Source organism: Pan paniscus, chromosome 20, assembly GCF_029289425.2.
Source record: "Pan paniscus chromosome 20, NHGRI_mPanPan1-v2.0_pri, whole genome shotgun sequence".
In the NCBI taxonomy this organism is placed as follows: domain Eukaryota; kingdom Metazoa; phylum Chordata; class Mammalia; order Primates; family Hominidae; genus Pan; species Pan paniscus.
The window spans coordinates 27,414,476-27,438,139 of record NC_073269.2 but is presented as its reverse complement, the minus strand read 5'-3'; the positions used below and the strand labels follow the sequence as shown (position 1 = coordinate 27,438,139).

Genomic DNA, 23,664 nt, shown 5'->3' with positions numbered 1-23,664 from the left:
TGAGAGAAGAGATCAAAATAATATTATATAAGCTATATCTGAAGTCAAAAAGTGTCATATTTTATAAAATGTATTCTAAGTCAAAACTATATGGAGACAAAGAAGGAAATTAACAATAATAGAGTCATTTACTGTAAACATAACAAATGTGTGTGTGTGTGTGTGTGTGTGTATCTCACATTTGGCTTTCAAATATATAAAGCAAATATTGACAGAATTAAAGAAACACATAGAGAGCAATATAATTATAGTAGGATATTTTAAAACGCCACTTTCTGTAATAAAAATAAAGCAAGATAGAATATTAATAAGGAAAGAGAAAATTTGAAGAGAGTATAAAACATTTATTTCTAAAAGAAGTATAGAGAACCCTCCTCAACAACATCAGGATACACACCCTTCTCAATAACTCATATGGCCGGTTGCGATGACTCAAGCCTATAATCCTAGCACTTTGGGAGGCCAAGGCAGGCGGATCACCTGAGGTTAGGAGTTTGAGACCATCCTGGCCAACATGGTGAAACCCTGTCTCTACTAAAAATACAAAAATTAGCTGGGCATGGTTCAGGTGCCTGTAATTCCAGCTACTTGGAAGGCTGAGGCAGGTTCACCTGGGAGGAGGAGGTTGCACTGAGCCAAGATCAGGCCATTGCACTCCAGCCTGGGTGACGGAGCAAGGCTCCGTCTCAAATAAATAAATAAATAAATACTCACACAATCTTACAAGATTCTCCTTGAAAAAAGTCTTAACAAATTTCGTAAAACAAAATTTTTATGCATTACTTTGTATGACCAAAATGGAATGAGGGTATAAAACAATAATAGAAAAAAACCTGAAAAATTTATAAATATATAAAAATTAAACAGCACACTCTGGAGAATGCATCTATTCAAAAACTGAAATAATTAATATTTTGAAGATGTCCATGCTGCTCAATGTAATCTACAGATTTAATGATATTTAACTAAATTTCTAACTGCATTGTTGAAAAAATGTAAACAGCAATACCAAAAGTATATGGAATCTCAAGAGAATATAAAATACTCAACAATCTTCAAAAAAAGAAACAATGTTGAAGGCATTACATTTCCTGATTTCAAAACACATTACGAGCTACAGAATTAAAACAATTTACTATGAATATAAAAGTTAAAAAGTAGAATAATAAAAGAGAATGCAGCACATATATAAACTGTCATATATATAGTTATATAAAGAGCTATTTGCATATCTATAATTATTACACTGTTTTTACTGAAAGCCAATAACTAAAAGCAATGCAAATTTCTGTCACCAAATCACTCAGTAGAAATAATTTGAAATATAAAAATACTGGAATATCACTCAGGATTTATAAGCAGAAAATATTCTTAACAACTATAAAGATAAAGCTTGATGATATTATGCAAAATGAAACGAGCCAGTCACAAAAAGCAGAGATAGAATGAGATATATGTAGCAGTTACACTGTTAAAAACAGAAAACATAGTGGCATTTGAAAAGCACCAAGAAATGAAAAAAACTGGTAGCTGTTCAATGTGTCGAGATTTAGCTTTGTGAGATAAAAACATTCTAGGGATATGTTGCATAGCATTGTCAATACCATTAATATGACTAAACCAAATATTTAAAAACATTTGACTGTAAAGATTATGTGTTTTTGACAAGTAAAAATGAACAATAATACCTAATAAAGTTCTGATAAGTTTTTAAATTATTGTCAAGTCCAAAATTTTTCCCCACACAAAAATAATATAGATTCACAAATAGATGCTAAAACTAGTAAAATGTTTATGACTGCTTACCTAGAAAAGATTAAACAACCATTCACAACAAACCTACACAAAAAATATACAGTCATAAAAGATACAGAGATAATATTTATACGGGGAAACAAACATAACTATATTGGAAATAGATATATGAATGAAAGACTAATATTTGATTTTGCTCTATCCATTCTTAAATTGTACAGACTTTAATATTGTCATATAAAATGACAATGTAAACTAAAACATCAAAACACAATTAACTGCTATGAGGTGGCATATTCTAAAATATATAACACAGAAACAAAATTGTAAAACACTAAACATGCAATGTAAAGCTTATTGGACACTATAAAGTAGATCAATATATTTATGAAAGAAATCTTAAAAGAAGACTATAAAAGAAAAAGTAATACAGAGATTACTTGAAGAAACAAAAACTGAGAACTTTACCAATTTTGATTTTATAAAAAAAATTCTAGCTGGGCGCAGTGGCTCACACCTGTAATCCCAGCACTTTGGGAGGCCGAAGGGGGCAGATCACCTGAGGTTGGGAGTTTGAGACCAGTCTGACCAACATGCAGAAACCCCGTCTCTACTAAAAATACAAAAAAATTAGCCAGGCGTGGTGGCACATGCCTGTAATCCCAGCTACTCCGGAGGCTGAGGCAGGAGAATCGCTTCAACCCAGGAGGCGGAAGTAGCGGTGAGCCCAGATCGCACCATTGCCCTCCAGCCTGGGCAACAAGAGCAAAACTCCGTCTCAAAAAAAAGTTCTAACAAGTAATACTTTATTCAAAATTATTTTACTTCAAAAACAAGACAAAAATAAAGACTTTCCCAAATGAAAAGTGAGGGAGTTCATCACCACTAACACAGTCCTATAACAAATGCTACATGGTGGCCAGGCACAGTGGCTCATGCCTGTAATCCGATAGCATTAGGAGGCAAAGACAGTCAGATCACTTGAGACCAGGAGTTCAAGATTAGTCTGAGCAATACAGTGAGACTGCACATAAATAAAAAGAAATCCTAAAATGAGTCCATTATGTTGAAAAATAAAATCATGCTGGACAGCATCATGAAAATGTATATAGGCTGGGCGCGGTGGCTCACGCCTGTAATCCCAGCACTTTAGGAGGTCAAGGCAGGCAGATCACCTGACATCAGGAATTCAAGACCAACCTCACCAACATGCTGAAACCCCGTCTCTACTAAAAATAGAAAAATTAGTTGGGTGTGGTTGCTCGTGCCTGTAATCTCAGCTACTCAAGAGGCTGAGGCAGGAGAATTGCTTGAACCCATGAGGCGGTGGTTGCAGTGAGCCAAGATCGTGCCACCGCGCTCCAGCCTAGGCAACAGAGCAAGACTCCATCTCAAAAAAAATAGTAATAAAATAAATAAATAAATAAATAGCTCTCTGTTAAATGTAAATATAGAGACACATATAGAATTCTATTATAATGATGGTGCATAAAACCCTTACACTTCTTCTGTAAATAGAAAAAACAAGACTTAAATCTGCCTACATTTATTAATAGATACACAAGATAATATTTATAATATCAATAACAAACTGGAAAATATAAAGATATAGGTTTTGTATTCAATCGAAGTTATGATATTAAAATGTATTGTTTTAACTTTAAGATGTTTTATGTAATCTCCATTTTTCAACATGATCACATTATATTTCAGGATGACTGCGTTGCATTTGTAGAAAGCATGTGAAACAGAATAAAAAATAAGCAAGGCATGTCACAACAAAATTAAACAAAAATTAAGGCAGTAAAACAGGAAATGAGAAAAAACGTATCTAAAAAAATAATAAACTCTTAATAGTAACTTCATATCTTTAAGCAATTATTTTAAATATAAATTAAACAATTTAATAAAAAGAAATGTAGCTGGGCACGGTGGCTCATGCCTATAATCCCAGCTACTGGGGAAGCTGAGACAGGAGAATCACTTGAACCCAGGAGGCGGAGGTTGCAGTGAGCCAAGGTCGTGCCATTGCACTCCAGCCTGGGCGGCAAGTGCAAAACTCCATCTCAGTGAAAAGAAAAAAAAAAAGACCGAGCACCTGTGATCCCAGCACTTTGGGAGGCTGAGGTGGGCCGATCACCTGATGTCAGGAGTTTGAGACTAGCCTGGCCTACATGGTGAAACCCCGTCTCTACTAAAAATACAAAAATTAGCTGGCATGGTGGCACGTGCCTGTAATCCCAGCTACTCGGGAGGCTGAGGCAGCAGAATCACTTGAATCCGGGAGGTGGAGGTTACAGTGAGCCAAGAGGGTGCCATTACACTCCAGCCTGGGCAACAAGAGCAAAACTCCATCTCAAAAAAAGCCTCCAGTGCTATCTTTTATATAGTAATGTAAAACACAATCCTAAAATTTACATAAAACTTCAATAAACTTTGAATAGCCAAAGCAATCTTGACAAAAAAAAACAAACCAGGAGGATGTCATACTTAATATAATAATTCCAAACTGTATTTCAAGACTATAGTAATAAAAACAGGATGAATTATGCAGAAAAATGAAAAAACAAAAGGAACAGAAACCACTACTCTCACATATTTTAAACACGATAAAACAAGAAAACACGAAAAACAGTTTAACATAGGTTTTTGTTTTTTTTTTACTTTTGAGACGGACTTTCACTCTTCTCACACAAGCTGGAGTGCAATGGCACATCAGCTCACTGCAACCTCTGCTTCCTTAATTCAAGCGATTCTCCTGACTCAGCCTCCCAAATAGCTGGGATTACAGAAGTGCGCCACCACGAGCAACAAATTTTTGTATTTTTGGTAGAGAAGGGGTTTCACCATGTTGGCCAGGCTGGTCTCAAACTCCTGACCTCAGGTGATCCACCCGCCTCGGCCTCCCAAAGTGCTGGGTTTACTGGCGTGAGACATTTGCCCAGCCTAACAGAGTTTTATAAAATTATGCAGATATTTATGGTTCCCTTGAAAATATGAAAAAGTAGATTGTGCAGTCTCTTATATGCCATGAAGAAGACTTTGGCAGTCCCTGTAAACTTCAAGGAAGATCACAAAAGGGAAAGTAGAATCCTTAGAAAATTTAATAGCACAATGCAGAAGATGCCCCTATGTGAGAGTAAAATTTTTTAAACTCTCAGGCTTTCCTGAAACTATTTTCTTTGGAAAACAGCTTCCCAAAAATCTATTTTAAGGACTGGCTTTCTCCTTGACCTTTGGACGTCTTATCTGTGTTGTCCATTGTGTTCACTCTCACCTACCTGGGGGCTTGGATACCATCTTGTGTCTCTTCCAGGGCTCTTCTCCTTGCTCCAGACAGGTGATTAAATCTGGCTTGGAGACACCAACACCTGTTTTATTAAAAATAAATAACATGAATGTTCCTCATATTCTTCAAATAATGTGCTCAGTAAAGAGAACATAATAGAATATTCTAGTATATTCATCCCAAAACACTAATTTATAACAGTAATTTCTAAATATTTAGAAAATGGGCTGGGTGCAGTGACTCATGCCTGTAATCCCAGCACTTTGGGAGGCCAAGGAGGGTGGATCACTTGAGGTCAGAAGTTTGAGACCAGCCTGGCCAACATGGTGAAACCCCATCTCTACTAAAAATACAAAAATTAGCTGGGCTTGGTGGCACATGCCTCTACTCCCAGCGACTCAGAAAGCTGAGGCTGGAGAATCTCTTGAACCTGGGAGGTGAGGATTGCAGTGAGCCAAAATTGCACCATTGTACTCCAGCCTGGGCAACAGCAACATTCCATCTCATAAATAAATAATAAATAAATAAATAAATAAATAAATAAAATAATTTCTCTACCCAGTACCACTGAATCAAAAGCTGGTGGTGACACTTAGATGTTAAGGTGTGGGCAACAATATTTTATGTCACTAAATTTTGAAATGATCGCTAATGGTGAGTAAAAACTACAGGTCTGCTCAGGAATGTGGAAAGTTCAGATCAAGGTGAACTTCAAGATGTTTATCTTGAAGAAATTCTTTTCTACACTGACAAATTCCCAAGATTTTCTTCAAAACAGTCATGTGAAACTCATTTATGCAAAGCATCAATTACCAAAAAACATTCTACAACACCAAAAAAAGAAACATTTACAGTATCTGAGGATTGTGTATTGAAGTTATTCTCACCCAGGAAGACCAGGTTTCTGTAGTTCTCTAACATCACATCCCTATATAAATTCTGCTGTGCAGTGTCCAGGAATTGCCACTCCTCCAGAGAAAATTTTATTGCCACATCTGTGAATGTCAATGGTCCCTGAAAAAAAAACACACACACACATACACACACATTTACCGGGTGGCCAACGGCAGAATTTTTAATTTGACTGAAGGTGAAATGAGAGAGTAAAGGGAACAGGTTCTGACTTATAGGAATGACTGAAATCCTCCAATAATTTTTTTTTTTTTTTTTTTTAAGACAGAGTCTTGCACTTTTTGCCCAGGCTGGAGTACAATGGTGAGATTTCGGCTCACTGCAACCTCTGCCTCCTGGGTTCAAGTGATTCTCTTGCCTCAGTCTCCCAAGTAGCTGGGATTACAAGACACCCGCCACCACGCCCAGCTAATTTTTGTATTTTTAGTAGAGACGGGGTTTCATCATATTGGCCAGGCTGGTCTCGAACTCCTGACCTCGGATGATCCATCCACCTTGGCCTCCCAAAGTGCTGGGATTACAGGTGTGAGACACCACGCCTGGCCGAAAATAATTTTCAACACAGAAATATTCTCTTATGTATTCTCTAACTCTGAAAAAAAGAGTGGAATAAGATCCACAACATCAGTGTATATATGATACTTTTCTGGATAATAAAGTATAAAATTAAAGGCATTAACACAAGCATGTATATTTTTGAGTGCTATATTAACATCATAGAGAATGAGTTCTGTGTATTTTTGAGATGGAAAAGACATGTTGAGTTAGAAGGTACCTAGCAAATTTTAATGTGTACAATAAACTGGAGATCTTGTAATGGAGACTTTTTTTTTTCCAGAACATCTGGAATAAAGTCTGAGTTTCTGAATTTCTAACAAGCTCACCAATAATGCCAATAATTTTGGCCTATGAAGAATATTTTATCAAACATCCAGTATATGGAAGAACCTGTGTTTTTTCCAGTTTTTCTGGACTATAAAAGATGAAACTCTTCATTTTCCAAGGACAGATATATGCAAAGAAACTCTAAGAAAGAGCAGCTGCCAAATTAAATTTGATAGTTTACACACATCAACTGCATAAAGATACTTAATTAAAAAAAAAAAAAGGCCTTTACAAAAATTAGTCTGGCATGGCGGTGGGCACCTGTAGTCCCAGCAACTTGCAAGGCTGAGGCAGGAGAATTGCTTGAACCTAGGAGGCGGAGGTTGCAGTGAGTCGAGATCACGCCACTACATTCCAAGCTGGGCAACAGAGTGAGGCCCTGTCTCAAAAACAATAATAAAATAAAATAACAAAGAAAAAAAATTAATTCTATAGTAAAAAAAAAAAATCTGTCAGACAGTGCTTATCCAAGTGAATCAGAAACATCAACAGCAGTAGGAAAAATTTTTATGATGTGCTGATACACACATAACACAGTATCACTGCTGAAATATTGTTCCCAAAAAGTAAATTATAGGCTGGCTGGGGGCAGTGGCTCATGCCTGTAATCCCAGCACGGCATCAAGAGCAAAACTCCATCTCAAAAAAAAAAAAAAAAAAAGGCTGAATGCCACCATACAGAAACATCAGTTTTATGCAAAATTCAAGATACAGATATTTCCCATTTTCTGTAATTTTTAGTAGTGATTTTAAGGAGTCTTTTTTGAGCACCCTAGAGAGCAGTTATCTCCTGATAATTATCTTTCAAACTTTCTGGGTAATAAATCTCATCGTTTTTTCTTGAGACAGAGTCTCATTGTGTCACCCAGGCTGGAGGGCAGTGGTGCAATCTTGCCTCAGTGCAACCTCCGCCTCCCGGGTTCAAGCGATTCTCCTGCCTCGGCCTATCGAGTAGCTGGGATTACAGGCATGCGCCACCATGCCTGGCTAATTTTTGTATTTTTAGTAGAGATGAGGTTTCGCCATGTTGGCCAGGCTGCTCTTGAACTCCTGACCTCAGGTGATCCAACTGCTCAGCCTCCCAAACTGCTGGGATTATAGGTGGGAGCCACGGCACCCAGCCCTCATCTTGTTTAAGTAAGCATTTCCTTAATCCCGTTCTGCATAGTGCTAATGGGAAACACAAATGGAGCCTCAACAGTACCTGTTCTCCATCTTTACTAAGGATTCCAGCTTTTCCCCAACAGGAATCTTGAGTATCCCCACCCTCCCATGTTCAACAGCCACAAAGGAAACATTTTTAATACTGCAGATCATAAATTAATGGTGAGAATCCTCCATGGCATATAAAAAGCCATGATGTGGAGAACTTAGAAAAGGCTCTAAAAAGAAATATTGTTCAGAGACCCTTGACTATCAATAAAATTTTCAAAAGTAGTTAAAACAAACTCATTAGGGAGGAAAAACGCAAGAGAAGTAAAGGTTTGCAAGTACTAAATGCATGGAAATCCACGAGGCAGAGTGGACGCAGTTCTTGATCTGAGATGTGTTTAGCTAAAAAAAAAAAAAAAAGGCATATTTTTTTCCCTATCTCCTCCTTCTCTGGGATTCCTTTTCAGTTGAGATTCTCTGGACAAATTACACCTGCATCTTGAGAATATGCCTTTAAAGGTGTCAGCACCACCTGTTTACCTGCTACCACCACACCCACAGGCAGAAGTACCAAGACCCGCTGAAAAAGTCCACCCATTTCTGTCCTTTATAACATGAAAAATTCAGGAACAATGAGTTTCCCCATGAAGAAGAAATAAAAGTTTCTCCTTTCCTCTCTTTAGGTGCCCTCCCCTGCCACAGACACCAACAATCTCTGCTACAGTAATAAAAATATGGGCCACACTGCCCTGTCCATACCAAACCCAAACAGAACAGGCCCTATAATCACCCTGTAGTAAACAGGTGAAGCTGAACTCTCATGAGTGTATCTTCAATCCCTCATAAGTGATTCTGGCCTCACCTTAGAATCACATGAGGCTCTTAATTAAAACAACATGGATATGTCCAACAATAAAAAGAACCCGTGGAAAGGGCACAAGCAAAGATATTTCTGTGAATTGGCCATGTAATCTGAGTATCCACATCTAAGTAATCCACATTAATTACAATGGCAGAAACTGTAGTAACTTTTGCACCAAACTAATAGAACCCTGGGTTTATAACTACTTAGCTAAGCATTGTCTCTCAAGCTTTAACGAGCTTATAAACCACTCAGTAATTTTAGTCCCTCTTTATGTAATGTGATTCTGCAGGTTTTCAAAGGGTACATGAGTGTTTTTGTTTTGTTTTGTTTTTGAGACAGAGTCTTGCTCTGTCACCCAGGCTGGAGTGCAGTGGCGTGATCTCGGCTCACTGCAACCTCCGCCTCCCCAGTTCATGCCATTCTCCTGCCTCAGCCTCCCAAGTAGCTGAGACTACAGGCGCCTGCCACCATGCCCGGCTAATTTTTTTTCTATTTTTAGTAGAGATGGGGTTTCACCGTGTTAGCCAGGATGGTCTCGATCTCCTGACCTCATGATCCACCCGCCTCGGCCTCCCAAATGGGATTACAGGCATGAGCCACCACGCCCGGCCATGAATGTGTGTTTTAACTAAGTCCCCTGTCAATGCTGATGATGCTCCCCCTGGGCTCATTATTAGCATTAGAGAAAGCAGGTACAGCACAGAGTCCCTTAAACTCCGTACTCTTGTCACAACACAATTACTTCTGGCACAAATGAAGATAACTAATCTCCATCCTAAAGCATCAGATTCTTTGCTGGTTCTTTAAAGTTTACAGAGGCAATAAAAGGTAGGAGTGCCTGAATAAGCCTACATTTGGAAAACAACATATACACATGTACTAATGCAATGTTTAAGCAGGTACTATGTGCTCAAGAGTATGTTGCAGAGCACTAATACAAATAATACATTATGTGATTTAATCCTCATAACACACTGCGATTTGGTACTAAGTATTTAATAATTCCCAGCATTAGGTTAAGGGCCCAGCACATGTATTTCATCTTCTGTTTCTGTTCTTGGTTTTTTAAAGAAAATGTATACAATAAAAGCTAAATGTAGACAAATTACCTGAATAGAGAAAAGTTTAACGCAGTTTAGAGAAACTTTTATTGTTTATATATATTTTTGTGACTAGTGGAGCAACTACTGAATCTGCAGGAATAGAAAACAAGATGCTAAATGGAATCTGTAAGCACTGATTTAATAGAAAATTTAAAAATTAAGACATTAAAATACATACTTTATTTTTCCCTTTATCTCCTTTGGGGTTCAGAAAATTGTAAGCAACAGCTTTAGAAAGGCAGCAGGATTCACCAGCCAAAACTCTCATCTCTTCCAATCAGTTCTGTGAGGCAAGACTCCAGAGTGGGGCCAGATCTAAACAAGACCCCAAATAGAGTGAATCTGAACAGAACTGGGGCAGGAAGTGGACCTTATGTAGAATTCTGTTCTCTGTGCCACTGGGGTATTTCCAGTTCTGCTTTCCTAAACTTGCCTAAGAGAAACTTAAATCTCAGAGTTTGTATAATTTTTTTTAGCCACTGCCCTGTCCATTATATAATGCATACTAATAAGCAATTTAAATAAATGTCTTAAGGTTCTCTAGGGTAATTATTAGAAGATAAACATGTATTCTTAGCAGGTAATAGAAACGCATATAATAATATCAACTCTTCTGTTCATAAATATCCCTTCAGGTGATGACATAAGAAGTCACTACAATATAAAGAAAGGGGCCCAAATAAAGGCAAATTTTTTTGCACACATCTGTTCAATGAATCAACCATATGATGCTTAATTCAACCCTTTATTCAGTTGCTAGTCTAGTCTAAAAGTTCCTGGATGGTTCCTGGATGACTGCTTCATCTATTTTTCTAATCGCCATATAAAATAAAAGCAATTCGTTTATTTGTTTGAGTCTCCAGACATCCCGGTTGTTTTTCACCCAAGTATCTGAAAACTGGAGAAACATTCATCTGGGTACCCACCAAAGTCATTTCTTGTGTGAGGGGAGGAGCAAACACAAGATGACTCAATTTTTTACACTGAGATAGAAGCAGAATTAACCACTTTTGTTACCCTGGCACAGTTCTGCTCTGGACATCCTCAAATGTCTCAAAGACACCCAGCTGATTGTGAGAGTTCCCAGTGACCCTGGGCTGATGGCCCAATGATAAAACAGACAGGAGAGACTCAGGCTAATTCTAAATAAAAAATTAAACTGCCCTGGAGAAGCTCCAGAACCTGAATCACCTGTCCTGATTATCCAGCTCTTAGGTAAGAGGAAGAACAGGAATATTCTACTCCAGTCTCACATTTTAGAGACAGGTGTAGTTGTGGTTATGGCTCTGGATACATTATCACCTTTCTATAACTCTGAAGATGCTTGTTCACACTTACGTATTCTGCCATCAGATTCTATTTATACCTGGTGCCCCTCACATAACTGTAGCAGGTCACTGGACAAGATCTGAGAAGCTGAAAGAATCACATTCTCAAACAGGAACTTTAAGATGTCTATGTTGACATCTGACAATGCAGAAAATGTCTCTTGTTAGTTTTCTCTACATTCTCAATTCAAAGTCTGGCCTTATCTTGTAAATTCCAGGAAGAGAACAGACCTTATTTGCAGATTCTAGGTGGGATCAACCTGGCTCTTCATTCTTGGGTGTTACAGCAAGCAGAGTACAATCAAAGGAAAGATCCCCTTATAGAGGCTGCTTTAGCACATTCTGAAAGATATGTCTACCTAAAAGAAAAAAAGCTAAGGCAACATGAATGTAAGTAGACCGTTTATTTGGGCAAAGCTTGAGGACTGCAACCTGGGAGCAAACCTTCAAGTTGCCTGTCATCTATACTTTGATTAGGAGCAGTTACAAGTTGATCTGAAAAGGCAAAAAGAGAGGGAGAGAGAGATGGCTGATACAAAGTTGTTTACCAGAAATTTTTATTATATTTACAGAAATGACATTGATTATTGATTGGATATACATCATTAAAATTTAGAGTATGGGTTATAGTGTCCAGTGTGGCATTATTAATTTATAGCTACTAGTGGCAACAGTTAACAGTTTTAAGAGATTTAAAAAAACTCTTAGTTCAGGACCAGGCGCAGTGGCTCATGCCTGTAATTTTCCAGCACTTTGGAAGGCCGAGGCGGGTCGATCACCTGAGGTCAGGAGTTCAACACCAGCCTGGCCAACACGGTGAAACCCCTTCTTTACTAAAAATACAAAAATTAGCCAGCTGTTATGGCACATGCCTGTAATCCCAGCTACTTGGGAAGCTGAGGCAGGAGAATCGCTTGAACCCAGGAGGTGGAGGTCCCAGTAAGCAAAGATTGCGTCACTGCACTCCGGCCTTGGGGACAGAGCAAGACTCTGTCTCAAAACAACAACAACAACAAAAAACATAGTTCAAAGGTGGGAGAAAGACAAAATTGTGTTCTCATTTTAGTGTCTCTCTGAGTTTGACAACTAAAAGGACTTGCATTCCTCAGATGAAAGGTTTGTTTTTTTTTTTTTTGGTTCCCAGATCTGAAGACCTAGATTCAGAATTTGGATCTGCAGCAGGTGTTACTTGCATATTTGTGGGTATTTTAGCAATAGGAGGAAGGGGAAAGCGGAGATTCTCATGTCTACATGTCTACTCAACACTCACATGTTACTCTGATTGGGTTTCTGGTCCCCCTGGTCTCTGAATCAGTTTCAGGTCTGAAGACACAACAGTCACTGAAAGAGGTGAAATGGTTGATTGCTACCCTGTGAAGTTTGTAGAAATCTATGAGCTGACTGGAAGCCTGAGAGGAAGTCTCCTCTAGAGTAAAGCTTGGTTGGCATCTTATGAGTTTATATAATGTCTGGTAATTCTAGACAGTGTGTGGAAAATATAATTAAAAGAAAAATTTTCTCCAGCCCCAGAAAAACTCCGAAATGATAGAACAGAAAGAAAACTGTTTTATTACACAATTTAACCTGAATATGACATGCATCACAGTCAAATCTGCTCAAGAGATCGTCAAGACAGAAAGACAGTCACCACAGTTAGTCCACAAGTGGAAAAATTTACAGCACCATGTCATATGTAGTTCATCCTAAATTCACCTGGCAATTGGCAAGGCCATCGGTGTAAAGCTTATTGGTTATATTCAATGACAAAATAAACTTTTCACATCTTCATAACAGGAGGTTAATTCTGCAACATGAAGCCAGGTGCCTGCTGAAGGTAGGCTCCCACTCTCCTACAGAAATGGTTGAATAGGGTGTTATCTTTTTGGCTATTTATATTTTAAAGCAATGGCTCTTTACTCCTTTAGCACTGGGCTAGAGCACCCTGCTTGCCCTCTCCTGATGGCCATGTCCTCTCTTGACGCCTACTATCTGCCATTGACACACAGCCCACAACACAAAGCTCATAGCTGGCAGCTCACATCTTACATGAACCCTAATTGCCACAGCAGCACTCCAGTGTCACATCAGACAATGAAGCCTGAGCTGCAGGAGGAGAGCCTGCAGGCCTCCTGGGTGAAATTGCACCTTCACGATAATGGGAATGGGAGCAGTGTTTCAGCCTCAGCTTCTATTTAAAATGGCGACATGAAAAAAATACTGCTGGATTTCCAGCATGAGTCCGGATAGAGATAGGTCTAAGTTCTCCCTGTGACAGCCCACCTCATTCACAGATATCATGGGATACTAATAAGGCTTCTGAAACAGAAACCCAAAGGATTCGCGCAAAAAACAGCTCTCCATCTGAGCAAGATTATATCAAGAGAAAATTAAAAAAGCATCTTTAAAAACAAAACTCAGATTAGATATAATATTGATCAAGTCCACCAGAAAATATTCCTCTAAAAAAAAAATTTATCTTTAAATACCCAAAGTGCACAACTATTCTCAGCGTGAGAAACATGAGCGTTATAAAGAAACGGGACAGGCCAGGTGTAGTGGCTCATACCTGTAATCCCAGCACTTTGGGATGCTGAGGCAGGTGGATCACCTGAGGTTAGGAGTTCGAGACCAGTCTGACCAACATGGTGAAACCCTGCCTATACTAAAAATACAAAATTAGCTAGGCATGGTGGCGCATGCCTGTTATCCCAGCTTCTTGGGAGGCTGAGGCAGGAGAATCACTTGAACCCAGGAGGCAGAGATTGCAGTGAGCCCAGATCATGCCATTGCACTCCAGCCTGGGCAACGAGCGAAACTCCTTCTCAAAAAAAAAGAAAAAAGAAAATATTAAAAACAATTGCCAACAAAAGCAAAAATTGACAAATGAGACCTAACTAAACCAAAGAGCTTCTTCACAGCAAAGGAAACTATCAACAGAGTAAACAGACAACCTACAGAATAGAATAATATGTTTGCAAACTATGCTGCTGACAAACAACTAATATCCACAATCCATAAAATACTTAAATTTACAAGGAAAAACAAACAACCTTATTAAAAAGGAAGCAAAGAAGATGAACGGATGCTTTTCAAAAGGAGGCATACGTGTGGCTAACAAGCATATGAAAAAAATACTCATCATTAATTAGAGAAATGCAAAGAAAATACACAATGAGATACCTTCTCACACAAGCCAAAATGGCTATAATTAAAACATCAAAAAATTACAGATGCAGGGCCAAGCACAGTGGCTCATGCCTGTAATCCTAGCACTTTGGGAGGCGGCCGAGATGGGTGGATCACTTGAGGCCAGGAGTTCGAGAGCAGCCTGGCCAACATGGTGAAACCCCATCTCTACTAAAAATAAAAAATATTAGCTGGGCATGGTGGCAAATGCCTGTAATCCCAGCTGTTCAGGAGGCTGAGACATGAGAATCGCTTGAACCTGGGAAGCAGGAGGTGGAGACTGCAATCAGCTGAGATTGTGCCACTGCACTCCAGCCTGGGCAACAGAGTGAGACTCTGTCTCAAAAAAAAAAAAAAAAAACAGATGCTGGCAAGGTTGTGGAGATAAAGGAGTACTTATACGCTGTTGGTGGGAGTGTAAATTAGTTCAGCCATTGTGAAAAGCAGTTTGGTGATTCCTCAGAGAACTAAAAACAGAATTAGCATTTGACCCAGCACCCTCATAAATGGGTATATGCCCAAAGAAATATAAGTTATTCTGCCATAAAAACACATGCACATTCATGGTCACTGCAGAACTATTCACAATAGCAAAGACATGGAATCAACCTGAATCCTTATCAATGGTAAACTGGATACAGAAAATATAATACAGAAGGGCAGTGGCTCATGCCTGTAATCACAGCAATTTAAGAGGCCGAGGCAGGCAGACTGCCTGAGTTCAAGAGTTTGTGAACAGCCAAGGCAACATGAAGAAACCTCATTTCTAGAAGGCTGGGCGTGGTGGCTCATGCCTGTAATCCCAGCATTTTGGGAGGCTGAGGAGGACAGATCACCTAAGGTAAGGAGTTCGAGACCAGCCTGGCCAAAATGGAGAAACCCTATCTCTACTAAAAATACAAAATTAGCCAGGCATAGTGGCGCATGCCTGTAAGCCCAGCTACTCAGGAGGCTGAGGCAAGAGAATCACTTGAACCCAGGAGGCAGAGGTTGCGGTGAGCAGAGATCATGCCATTGCACTCCAGCTTGGGCAACAAGAGTGAAACTCCATCTCAAAAAATAATAATAATAAAATAAGAAGAAAATAAAGTAGAATATTTATATAAAAAGAAAAATATAGTATATAAATATCATGGAATACTGTGTGGCCATAAAAAAGAACAAGATCATGTTTTTTGCAGCAACATGGATGAAACTGTGACCCATTATCCTTAGAAAACTAATGCTGAAAGAGAAAAGCAAATGCATGTTCTTTTTTTTTTTTTTTTGAGACAGAGTCTAGCTTTGTCGACCGGGCTGGAATGCAATGGCTAGATCTCAGCTCACCGCAACCTCCGCCTCCCGGGTCCAAGCAATTCTCCTGCCTCAGCCTCCTGAGTAGCTGGGATTACAGGCGTGTGCCACCACGCCCGGCTAATTTTTGTGTTTTTAGTAGAGACAGGGTTTCACCATGTTGGTCAGGCTGGTCTCGAACTCCTGACCTCGTGATCCACTCGCCTCGGCCTCCCAAAGTGCTGGGATTACAAGTGTGAGCCACCGCGCCCGGCTCCATGTTCTCATTTCTAAGTAAGAGCTAAATAATAAGAACACATGGACACAAAGGGGAAAACAACAGACACTGAGGCCTACCTGGGGGTGGAGAGTGGGAGAACAAAGAAGATTAAAAAACAAAAATCTGTTTGGTGTTATGCTTAGTACCTCAGTGACAAAATAATTTACATCAAACTTCCATGACACAATTTTACCTATATAGTAAACCTGCACGTGTACCCCTAAAACAAAAATAAGCGTTAAGAGAAAGGAACTCAATGGGTGGAGAAGAGTGCAGTGTAGGCAGGACTGGCTTGTGCTACTTATTTCTGGGTCCATGCAGGCAGGTGAGATTATGAACAGGTGGCCCAGAACCCCAAGGTGGTGGAGAAAAGAGGTTGCTGCTGCAGATTCAGTGTCTGGGGGTAGGGATATGCCAAATATTTGTAGACAATTTTGTGGGATTTTGGCAAAAAACACTAGGATCAAAAATGCCGTGGTTAAATTTTTGAGGGTGGTGCCTAGTCCTGGAAGGGCTGTGCACATGTCAATGTCCAGTGGGCATGACGGTGAGTGGGTGGGAATCCTGCGGTGGCAGCTGTGGAAAAATGGGGTCTGTCATCAGAACTCCTTTTCTCTAAGTTTTCAGTCCTCTCTCACCCTAAGAGGAGATCTGGAATCACAGAACAATGAGCAGTGTGACGGCCTGTGTACAGGAAAGCAGAGCCTCTCCTTCCCACACGCCCAGAGTTTTATTCCAGGCCAGGCCTCCATGATATTTTTTCTGGCACCAAATTGTTTGTTAACACCAAACAATTCTTCAACACCAACTCACTGTCTAACATTTGAATTCTGAAACCACCCAGAGTCAGCACAGACCTTGGTTCAGGGCTCAGTCCCACAATATTGTCCTTATTGCAGATGCCAGTCACAAACTCCATGGGCCCATCTACATTTCTTCCTTTCTTTCTTTTCTTTTTTCTTTCTTTTTTTTTTTTTTTAAGCCAGAGTCTCGCTCTGTAGCCCAGGCTGGAGTGCAGTGGCGCAATCTCGGCTCACTGCAACCTCTGCCTCCAGGGTTCAAGTGATTCTCCTGCCTCAGCTTCCCAAGTAGCTGGGATTACAGCCACACACCACCACGCCCAGCTAATTTTTGTATTTTTAGTAGAGACAGGGTTTCACCATGTTGGCCAGGCTCGTCTTGAATTCCTGACTTCAAGGGATCTGCCCACCTCAGCCTCCCAAAATGCTGGGATTACAGGCATGAGCAATCGTGCCATCCCCATCTGTGTTTCTGAGCTACTGTTTAAAAATTGGGGACTTCCATAATCTCCCTCAAGTTCAATAACTTGATAGAGCTACTCACAGACCTCAGCAAAACACTGTAGTTATGCTGACCAGTTTATAATAAAAGATACAACCCAGGAAATGTCAAATGGAAGAAAGATGAAGCATAAAGATAATCCTGGTAAATAGCTATAATAAATAAAATTCTCTATCCTTTTTGTGCTTACCTATCACAGCCAGACATAGACTCTGCAAATCTTTTTCTCATAGAAAAATTGGCTGAATTTGTCTTCAGTGGTCAAAATAGAATACTTGTTAATCAAACTCCACTTAAGTTTATCTTCTTCCCACAGCTCCTGAACTTTGAGCTATGCTCAGTCTGAGCCAACATAAACCCAATTTTATGTCCCTTCTAAGAACATGCTGACTTCAGGATAAAATATTCTCTGATCTAGAATCTGATTTTTCACCCTCCATTTGCCATTCCCCTACCACCTTCTTTCTAATCTTATTTGCTCCTTCCTATGAAAGAAAGCCCTTGTCTGCCTATCCTTTGCAATCCTTAAATATCTTATGGTTGGTACTTCCTCCTGCTGCAATACTCCTTTAGAATTTAATTTTTTTTTACATAAATCTGACTTTGTTTTATTTATAAAAGTCTAGAAACTGCCTCAAAGCAAGAATAACTTTATCTTCAGTGAGATCCTTTCAGTCCCATTCCATCTTAACCTTAACTGCGTCTGCCTGAGGGTCCCCAGCTTTCCAGGGCTGTGTAGCTTCTCTCGGAATAAAAGCTTCTTCCATGGCTAGGGTGAGCAGGCTGGGAAATCTGCAGCGGAGGCTCCCCAGGAAGAACTAACGGTGCCTTTAATAACCTCCTTTTGCAGGCTCAATATTAGCCTTAGCTTGGAGTCCCTGGGCTCAAGCTTCAATTTTTATGTCAGAGTTATTTACTCAGTTTTTAAAACTAAACATCTAGCAAAATTACTGAAACACAGTGTTCATATGAAGGAAAAAAATTTTAAGGTGCTTACATTTCATACCTCAACAAGAAAACCCAAAGTATCTATTCCTTTCAGACAATAAATGTATTATTTTATTATTTGCATTAAAAATTATGTAGTAAACAATTAGTCATATGGGAACATTCCTAAGAGGTACCAAGTTTCATCTTGTAATATTTAGCATTAAAATCAGAAATCAAGATCACAGGCTATAGAACAAAAATATTCACTGTCAGAAATTTACCATACAGAAAGAAAAACTGTTGTTTTCATGAATCTATGCAACTCACCAATTATCTACCACATTTTCTTGTGGAAATGTATTTATTTTCTACAGCCAAAATAAAAGAGAGATTTCCCTATTATTTGCCTTGATAGCATTACAAAATCTAAGCCTTGGAATTCTGTTTGAAATTACCCATAAAAACACACCTGAGAAGTTTCCTAAACTCATTCTGGGAAAAACAAACAAAAACAAACAAACAAAAAAAAAACGGTAAATGCGAACTCTTAACAAATGGAATATATTTTGAAACTCACCTCTTTTATGCCCTTTGTAAACATTTTCTTTTTAACCTTTCAAGCTCTACTAATAAAATGCAATTTTCAGTTAAGAAACTGAAGTCAATATAAGCGAACAAATCTTTTCAAGGTGGCAAACCCAGGGATTACAGGCGTGGTGGCTCACGCCTGTAATCCCAACACTTTGGGAGGCTGAAGCGGGTGGATTACCTGAGGTCAGGAGTTCAGGACCAGCCTGGCCAACGTGGTGAAACCCCGTCTCTGCTAAAAAATACAAAAATTAGCTGGGTGTGGTGGCAGGCGCCTGTAATCCCAACTACTCCGGAGGCTTAGAAAGGATAACTGCTTGAACCCGGAAGGCAGAGGATACAGTAAGCCGAGATCTTGCCATTGCACTCCAGCCTGGGTGACAAGAGAGAAACTCCATCTCAAAAAAAAAAAAAAACAACCAACAAACAAAAAAAAAACCACACACACAGATGTGTCTCAGTCATGTGTCAAGTCAGGTCATCCAATCACTTAGATTCTCCCACCCCACCCTGCTCAGTTAAATGCTCAATGACCCCCTCTGAGGAGACACTGCACTATGCCCCAGTGAGTGCCTCAAGTGCAATTTACTTTGCAAATTCTTGCACTTTCTCACTGGGGTCAGGTTTTTTTCCTGTCTTTGGGGATACTATTTTTTTTCACAAATCTTAGAGAATCCAGGTGGCAGAAATTATTTCTGTTTTGCTCTCAGTACCAGCATCTGATTGGCTGACCAGCAATGTGTCTCCAAGAAATGGAAGATGGGTTAGGTGAAGACAATCTTAATGTCTAAATGTCAGCTTTTCAAAGGAAGAATATGCCAGGAGATGCCTCTCAGCCCCAGGGCATCAACCTCCTCCCTGGAGAGGCTACACTCCATACCTCAGGTTGTCCTATGGCAGAAAACGACCCAGGAGCTGATATTACCTAGACACTCTAGCAGACATAGACATGGTATCTTCGTTTATTCACAGAGAGTACTAAAATCCAGGAGGAGAAAAACACTAAATGGTGACTGCGGACACAAAACCCCATAAAGTTTCCAAAAAAAAAAAAATTACCCCAAAACGTTCTCATAAGATCTCTGTGCCTAGGGAAGATAAAGAGAAAGACACACAAAGATTTATTTACAATACATTGCAAGGGGATTATTCTTTGCATTCTTCTAAAGGAAAAGACTTAAAAATAGAAAACGAATCTCTTTAAATGTTCCATCCAATGCGCTGTAAAAAAAAAAAAAAAGATGAATTAAAATACATTATCAAGAATGTACACCAGGCTGGGCGCAGTGGCTCATGCCTGCAATCCCAGCACTTTGGGAGGCTAAGGCGGGCAGATCACCTGAAGTCAGGTGTTCGATACCAGCCTGGCCAACATGGCGAAACCCCGTCTCCACTAAAAATACAAAAATTAGCCGGGCGTGGTGGTGTATGCTTTTAATCCCAGCTACCTGGGAGGCTGAGGCAGGAAAATCACTTGAGCCTGGGAGGCGGAGGTTGCGGTGAGCCACAGTACTCCAGCCTGAGCAACAGAAGGAGACTCGAAATAAAAAAAAAAAAAGAAGTACGCTAAAAAACAAATAGCGGCCAGGCGCGGTGTCTCACGCCTGTAATCCCAGCACTTTGGGAGGCCGAGGCGGGTGGATCACCTGAGGTCAGGAGTTCAAGACCAGCCTGCCCAACATGGTCTCTACAAAACCCCGTCTCTACAAAAAATAGCCAGGCGTGGTGGCACGCGCCTATAATCCAGCTACTCGGGAGGCTGAGGCAGGAGAATCGCTTGAACCCGGGAGGTGGAGGTTGCAGTGAGCCGAGATCATGCCATTGCACTCCAGCCTGGGCAACAGAGTGAGACTCCGTTTCAAAAAAAAAAAAAGTTAATAATCTGAATTACGGAGGAAAAGTTAGCGTTTGGAATTGTCAGAAGGAGCTGGAAATTTAGTATTTTACTTTAAGCCACAGTTAGGCTAGAGTAAAGGAGGATTGGGGGGTACATTTGAGATCCTTCTTGAAAAACATGTAAAAAATGCAGGGCATAGCCAGAAGCGGTGGCTCACGCCTGTACTCCCAGCACTTTGGGAGGCCGAGGCGGGCAGATCACGAGGTCAGGAGTTTGAAACCATCCTGGCCAACATGGTGAAACCCCGTCTCTACCAAAAATACAAAAATTAGCCGGGCGTGGTGGCAGGCGCCTGTAATCCCAGCTACTCAAGAAGCTGAGACAGGAGAATCGCTTGAAACAGGAAGGCGGAGACTGCAGTGAGCCGAGATTGCGCCACTGCACTCCAGTCTGGGCGAAAGAGTGAAACTCCGTCTCAAAAAAAAAAAAAGAAAAAAAAGAAAATAGTTAAGTGATATGGAATTAGGCTGAGGTGGAAATCTACTCTCAGGATTCCTACTTAAAAAAAAAATCTAACTCAAATGCATTTATTTATTTTTAAAAAATTACTACATTAGAGGAAACGAAATTCAGTCTTAACCAAATATAAACAGCTAATTAAGCTCTGATTACATAATCAGGAAATTTGTAGGCTCAAGGTGGAAATTAGGAAACTACGTAACTGTGCCTGATTACAGAATTTGGGTTTTTTCATCATGCATCTTATAAAAGTCTTTTCTTCAAGCCCCTCTAATGGAACACAAACTACAACCCATAGGGGTGCTCTATAATTTTTGAACAACTCTTTAAATTCTTTAATATTTTTGCGATGACTCCCATAAATATTTCAGAGAAAAGATGAACTAGGAACCCCACGGACCAAAGCTGTTCCCATTCAGGAACTCCTCACCCGAGTCAGGATTCTCCCCTGACGACCCTCCCCTGGTCCCTGCACAATCTGGGAGAGAATCGGCGCTGCGGGTGCAGAGCTGCCCAGAGAGGGCTCCAGGCCAGGGCACGGTCACTGCCAGGGAAGAGACAAGACGCTCGGGCCCGGCTGTCAGTACAGCCGCCATCTTATCGCTGAAGGTGTCTGAGGCCGAGCCAGGCTAGAACTCCGAGCGCAGATTGTGGGGCTGACTGCAGGGGAGGCCTGAGTCCCGCCACAGCCACTTCCCACCGGTTCCAGCCAGCCCTTCCCCTCTCTCGGGATGTCGGACCCGGTACTCTCACCATTTCTAGGCTTCCAGGGAGTCCTGGCGTCTTAGCTGTGGATCTCCCAATGCATGTAGGTCAGCAGGCCACAGAGACCAGGAACTCAAAAGGCCGCGCCAAATCCCGGAAGCCGCCCTGTCCGCTCTAGCTGCGGGTCTGATTGGACGGCTCTTAGTCAAGCATCCCTGATTGGATGCCGTTTAAGGCCCCGCCCATTCAGGCCTGGAGTGACAGAAGACGTGATCAGATGCTGGGTTCAATGAAGAAAGAGTGACAGCCTAAGCTGTGGCGTTTTCAGGCAGGGCTTCCTCCCTGAAATGAGCCAGGCCCACCCCAGAGGGGATCTGCCATTAACTTTGTGTATAAGGTCATATGCATTTATAAATAATATACTATATGGCTATTCACAAAGGAAAAGAATATAATAACAGCTATTTTAAAATTTCGGCTTTTATGACCTTCCTGGCTTCAGTTCTTTAAAGAGGCAGCCTAAGATTTTATTTATTTATTTATTTATTTTTTTTTTTTTGAGACAGAGTCTCGCTCTTGTCGCCTAGGATGGAGTGCCGTGGCACAATCTCGGCTCACTGCAACCTCTGCCTTCCGGGTTCAAGCGATTCTTCTGCCTCAGCCTCCTGAGTAGCTGGGATTACAGGCGCCTGCCACCATGCCCGGCTAATTTTTGGACTTTTAGTAGAGACAGGGTTTCACCCTGTTGGCCAGACTGGTCTCAAACTCCTGACAGGTGATCCGCCCGCCTCGGCTTCCCAAAGTGCTGGGATTACAGGCGTGAGCCATCGAGCCCGGCCAAGATTTTTTTTTAAAAGGCAATCTTCTGAAATAAAATGTGAGCCACATGTGAATTTTAATTTTTTTTTTTTTTTTTTTTTGATACGGAGTCTCGCTCTGTCGCCTAGGCTGGAGTGCAGTGGTGCGATCTTGGTTCACTGCAACCTCCGCCTCCCAGTCTCAAGTGATTCTCCTGCCTCAGCCTCCTGAGTAGCTTGGATTACAGGCACCCGCCACCACACCCAGCTAATTTTTATATTCTTATTAGAGACAAGGTTTCACCATGTTGGGCACGCTGGTCTCGAACTCCTGACCTCAGGTGATCCGCCCGCCTCGGCCTCCCAAAATACTGGGATTGCAGGAGTGAGTCACTGCACCCGGCCATTGCCAAACTTTAAAAAGAAAAAGGTAGTATTCAAGACCATTTCAGCCCTTCACCAAACTAGCACACTGTCAGTTCTCAGGTTTCTACTGTCCTGAGCAAACAAGGTCAGCCAGATTTAAGCTTTGTAAAACAGATTCTGTATCTCAATGGGAGCAGCTGTAAAAGCATCTGGCAATGGGCATGGATATAGGAGGGGTGAAAAATTGCTATGGCTGGGCATAGTGGCTCACGCCTGTAATCCCAGCACTCTGGGAGGCCGAGGTAGGTGAATCACCTGAGGTCAGGAGTTCAAGACCAGCCTGGCCAACGTGGCGAAACCCTGTCTCTAAGAAAAATACAAAAATTAGCTGGACATGGTGGTGCGCACCTATAATCCCAGCTACTCAGGAGGCTGAGGCAGGAGAATTGCTTCAACCCAGGAGGCAGAGGTTGCAGTGAACCAAGATCGCACCACTGCACTCCAGCCTAGGCGACAGAATGAGACTCCATCTCAAAAAGAAAAAGAAAAATTGCTGCAATTTTTACAATCAATATTATTCTGCCTTTTTTGCA

General features: G+C 40.7%; 1 protein-coding gene across 1 annotated transcript in view; it reads right to left on the bottom strand.

The window, feature by feature from the left end:
- ZNF723 (zinc finger protein 723) overlaps nt 1-23,320 on the bottom strand; it is a 28,003-nt gene extending 4,683 nt beyond the window's left edge. The window contains exons 1-3 of the mRNA XM_055104409.2: nt 21,957-23,320; nt 5,932-6,058; nt 5,037-5,126 (exon numbers count right to left, since the gene is read on the bottom strand). Coding sequence (XP_054960384.1) covers nt 5,037-5,126; nt 5,932-6,058; nt 21,957-21,959 — 220 coding nt within the window. The 5' untranslated portion in view covers nt 21,960-23,320. The remainder of the gene's footprint in view (nt 1-5,036; nt 5,127-5,931; nt 6,059-21,956) is intronic.
- Nucleotides 23,321-23,664: the final 344 nt, after the last annotated feature.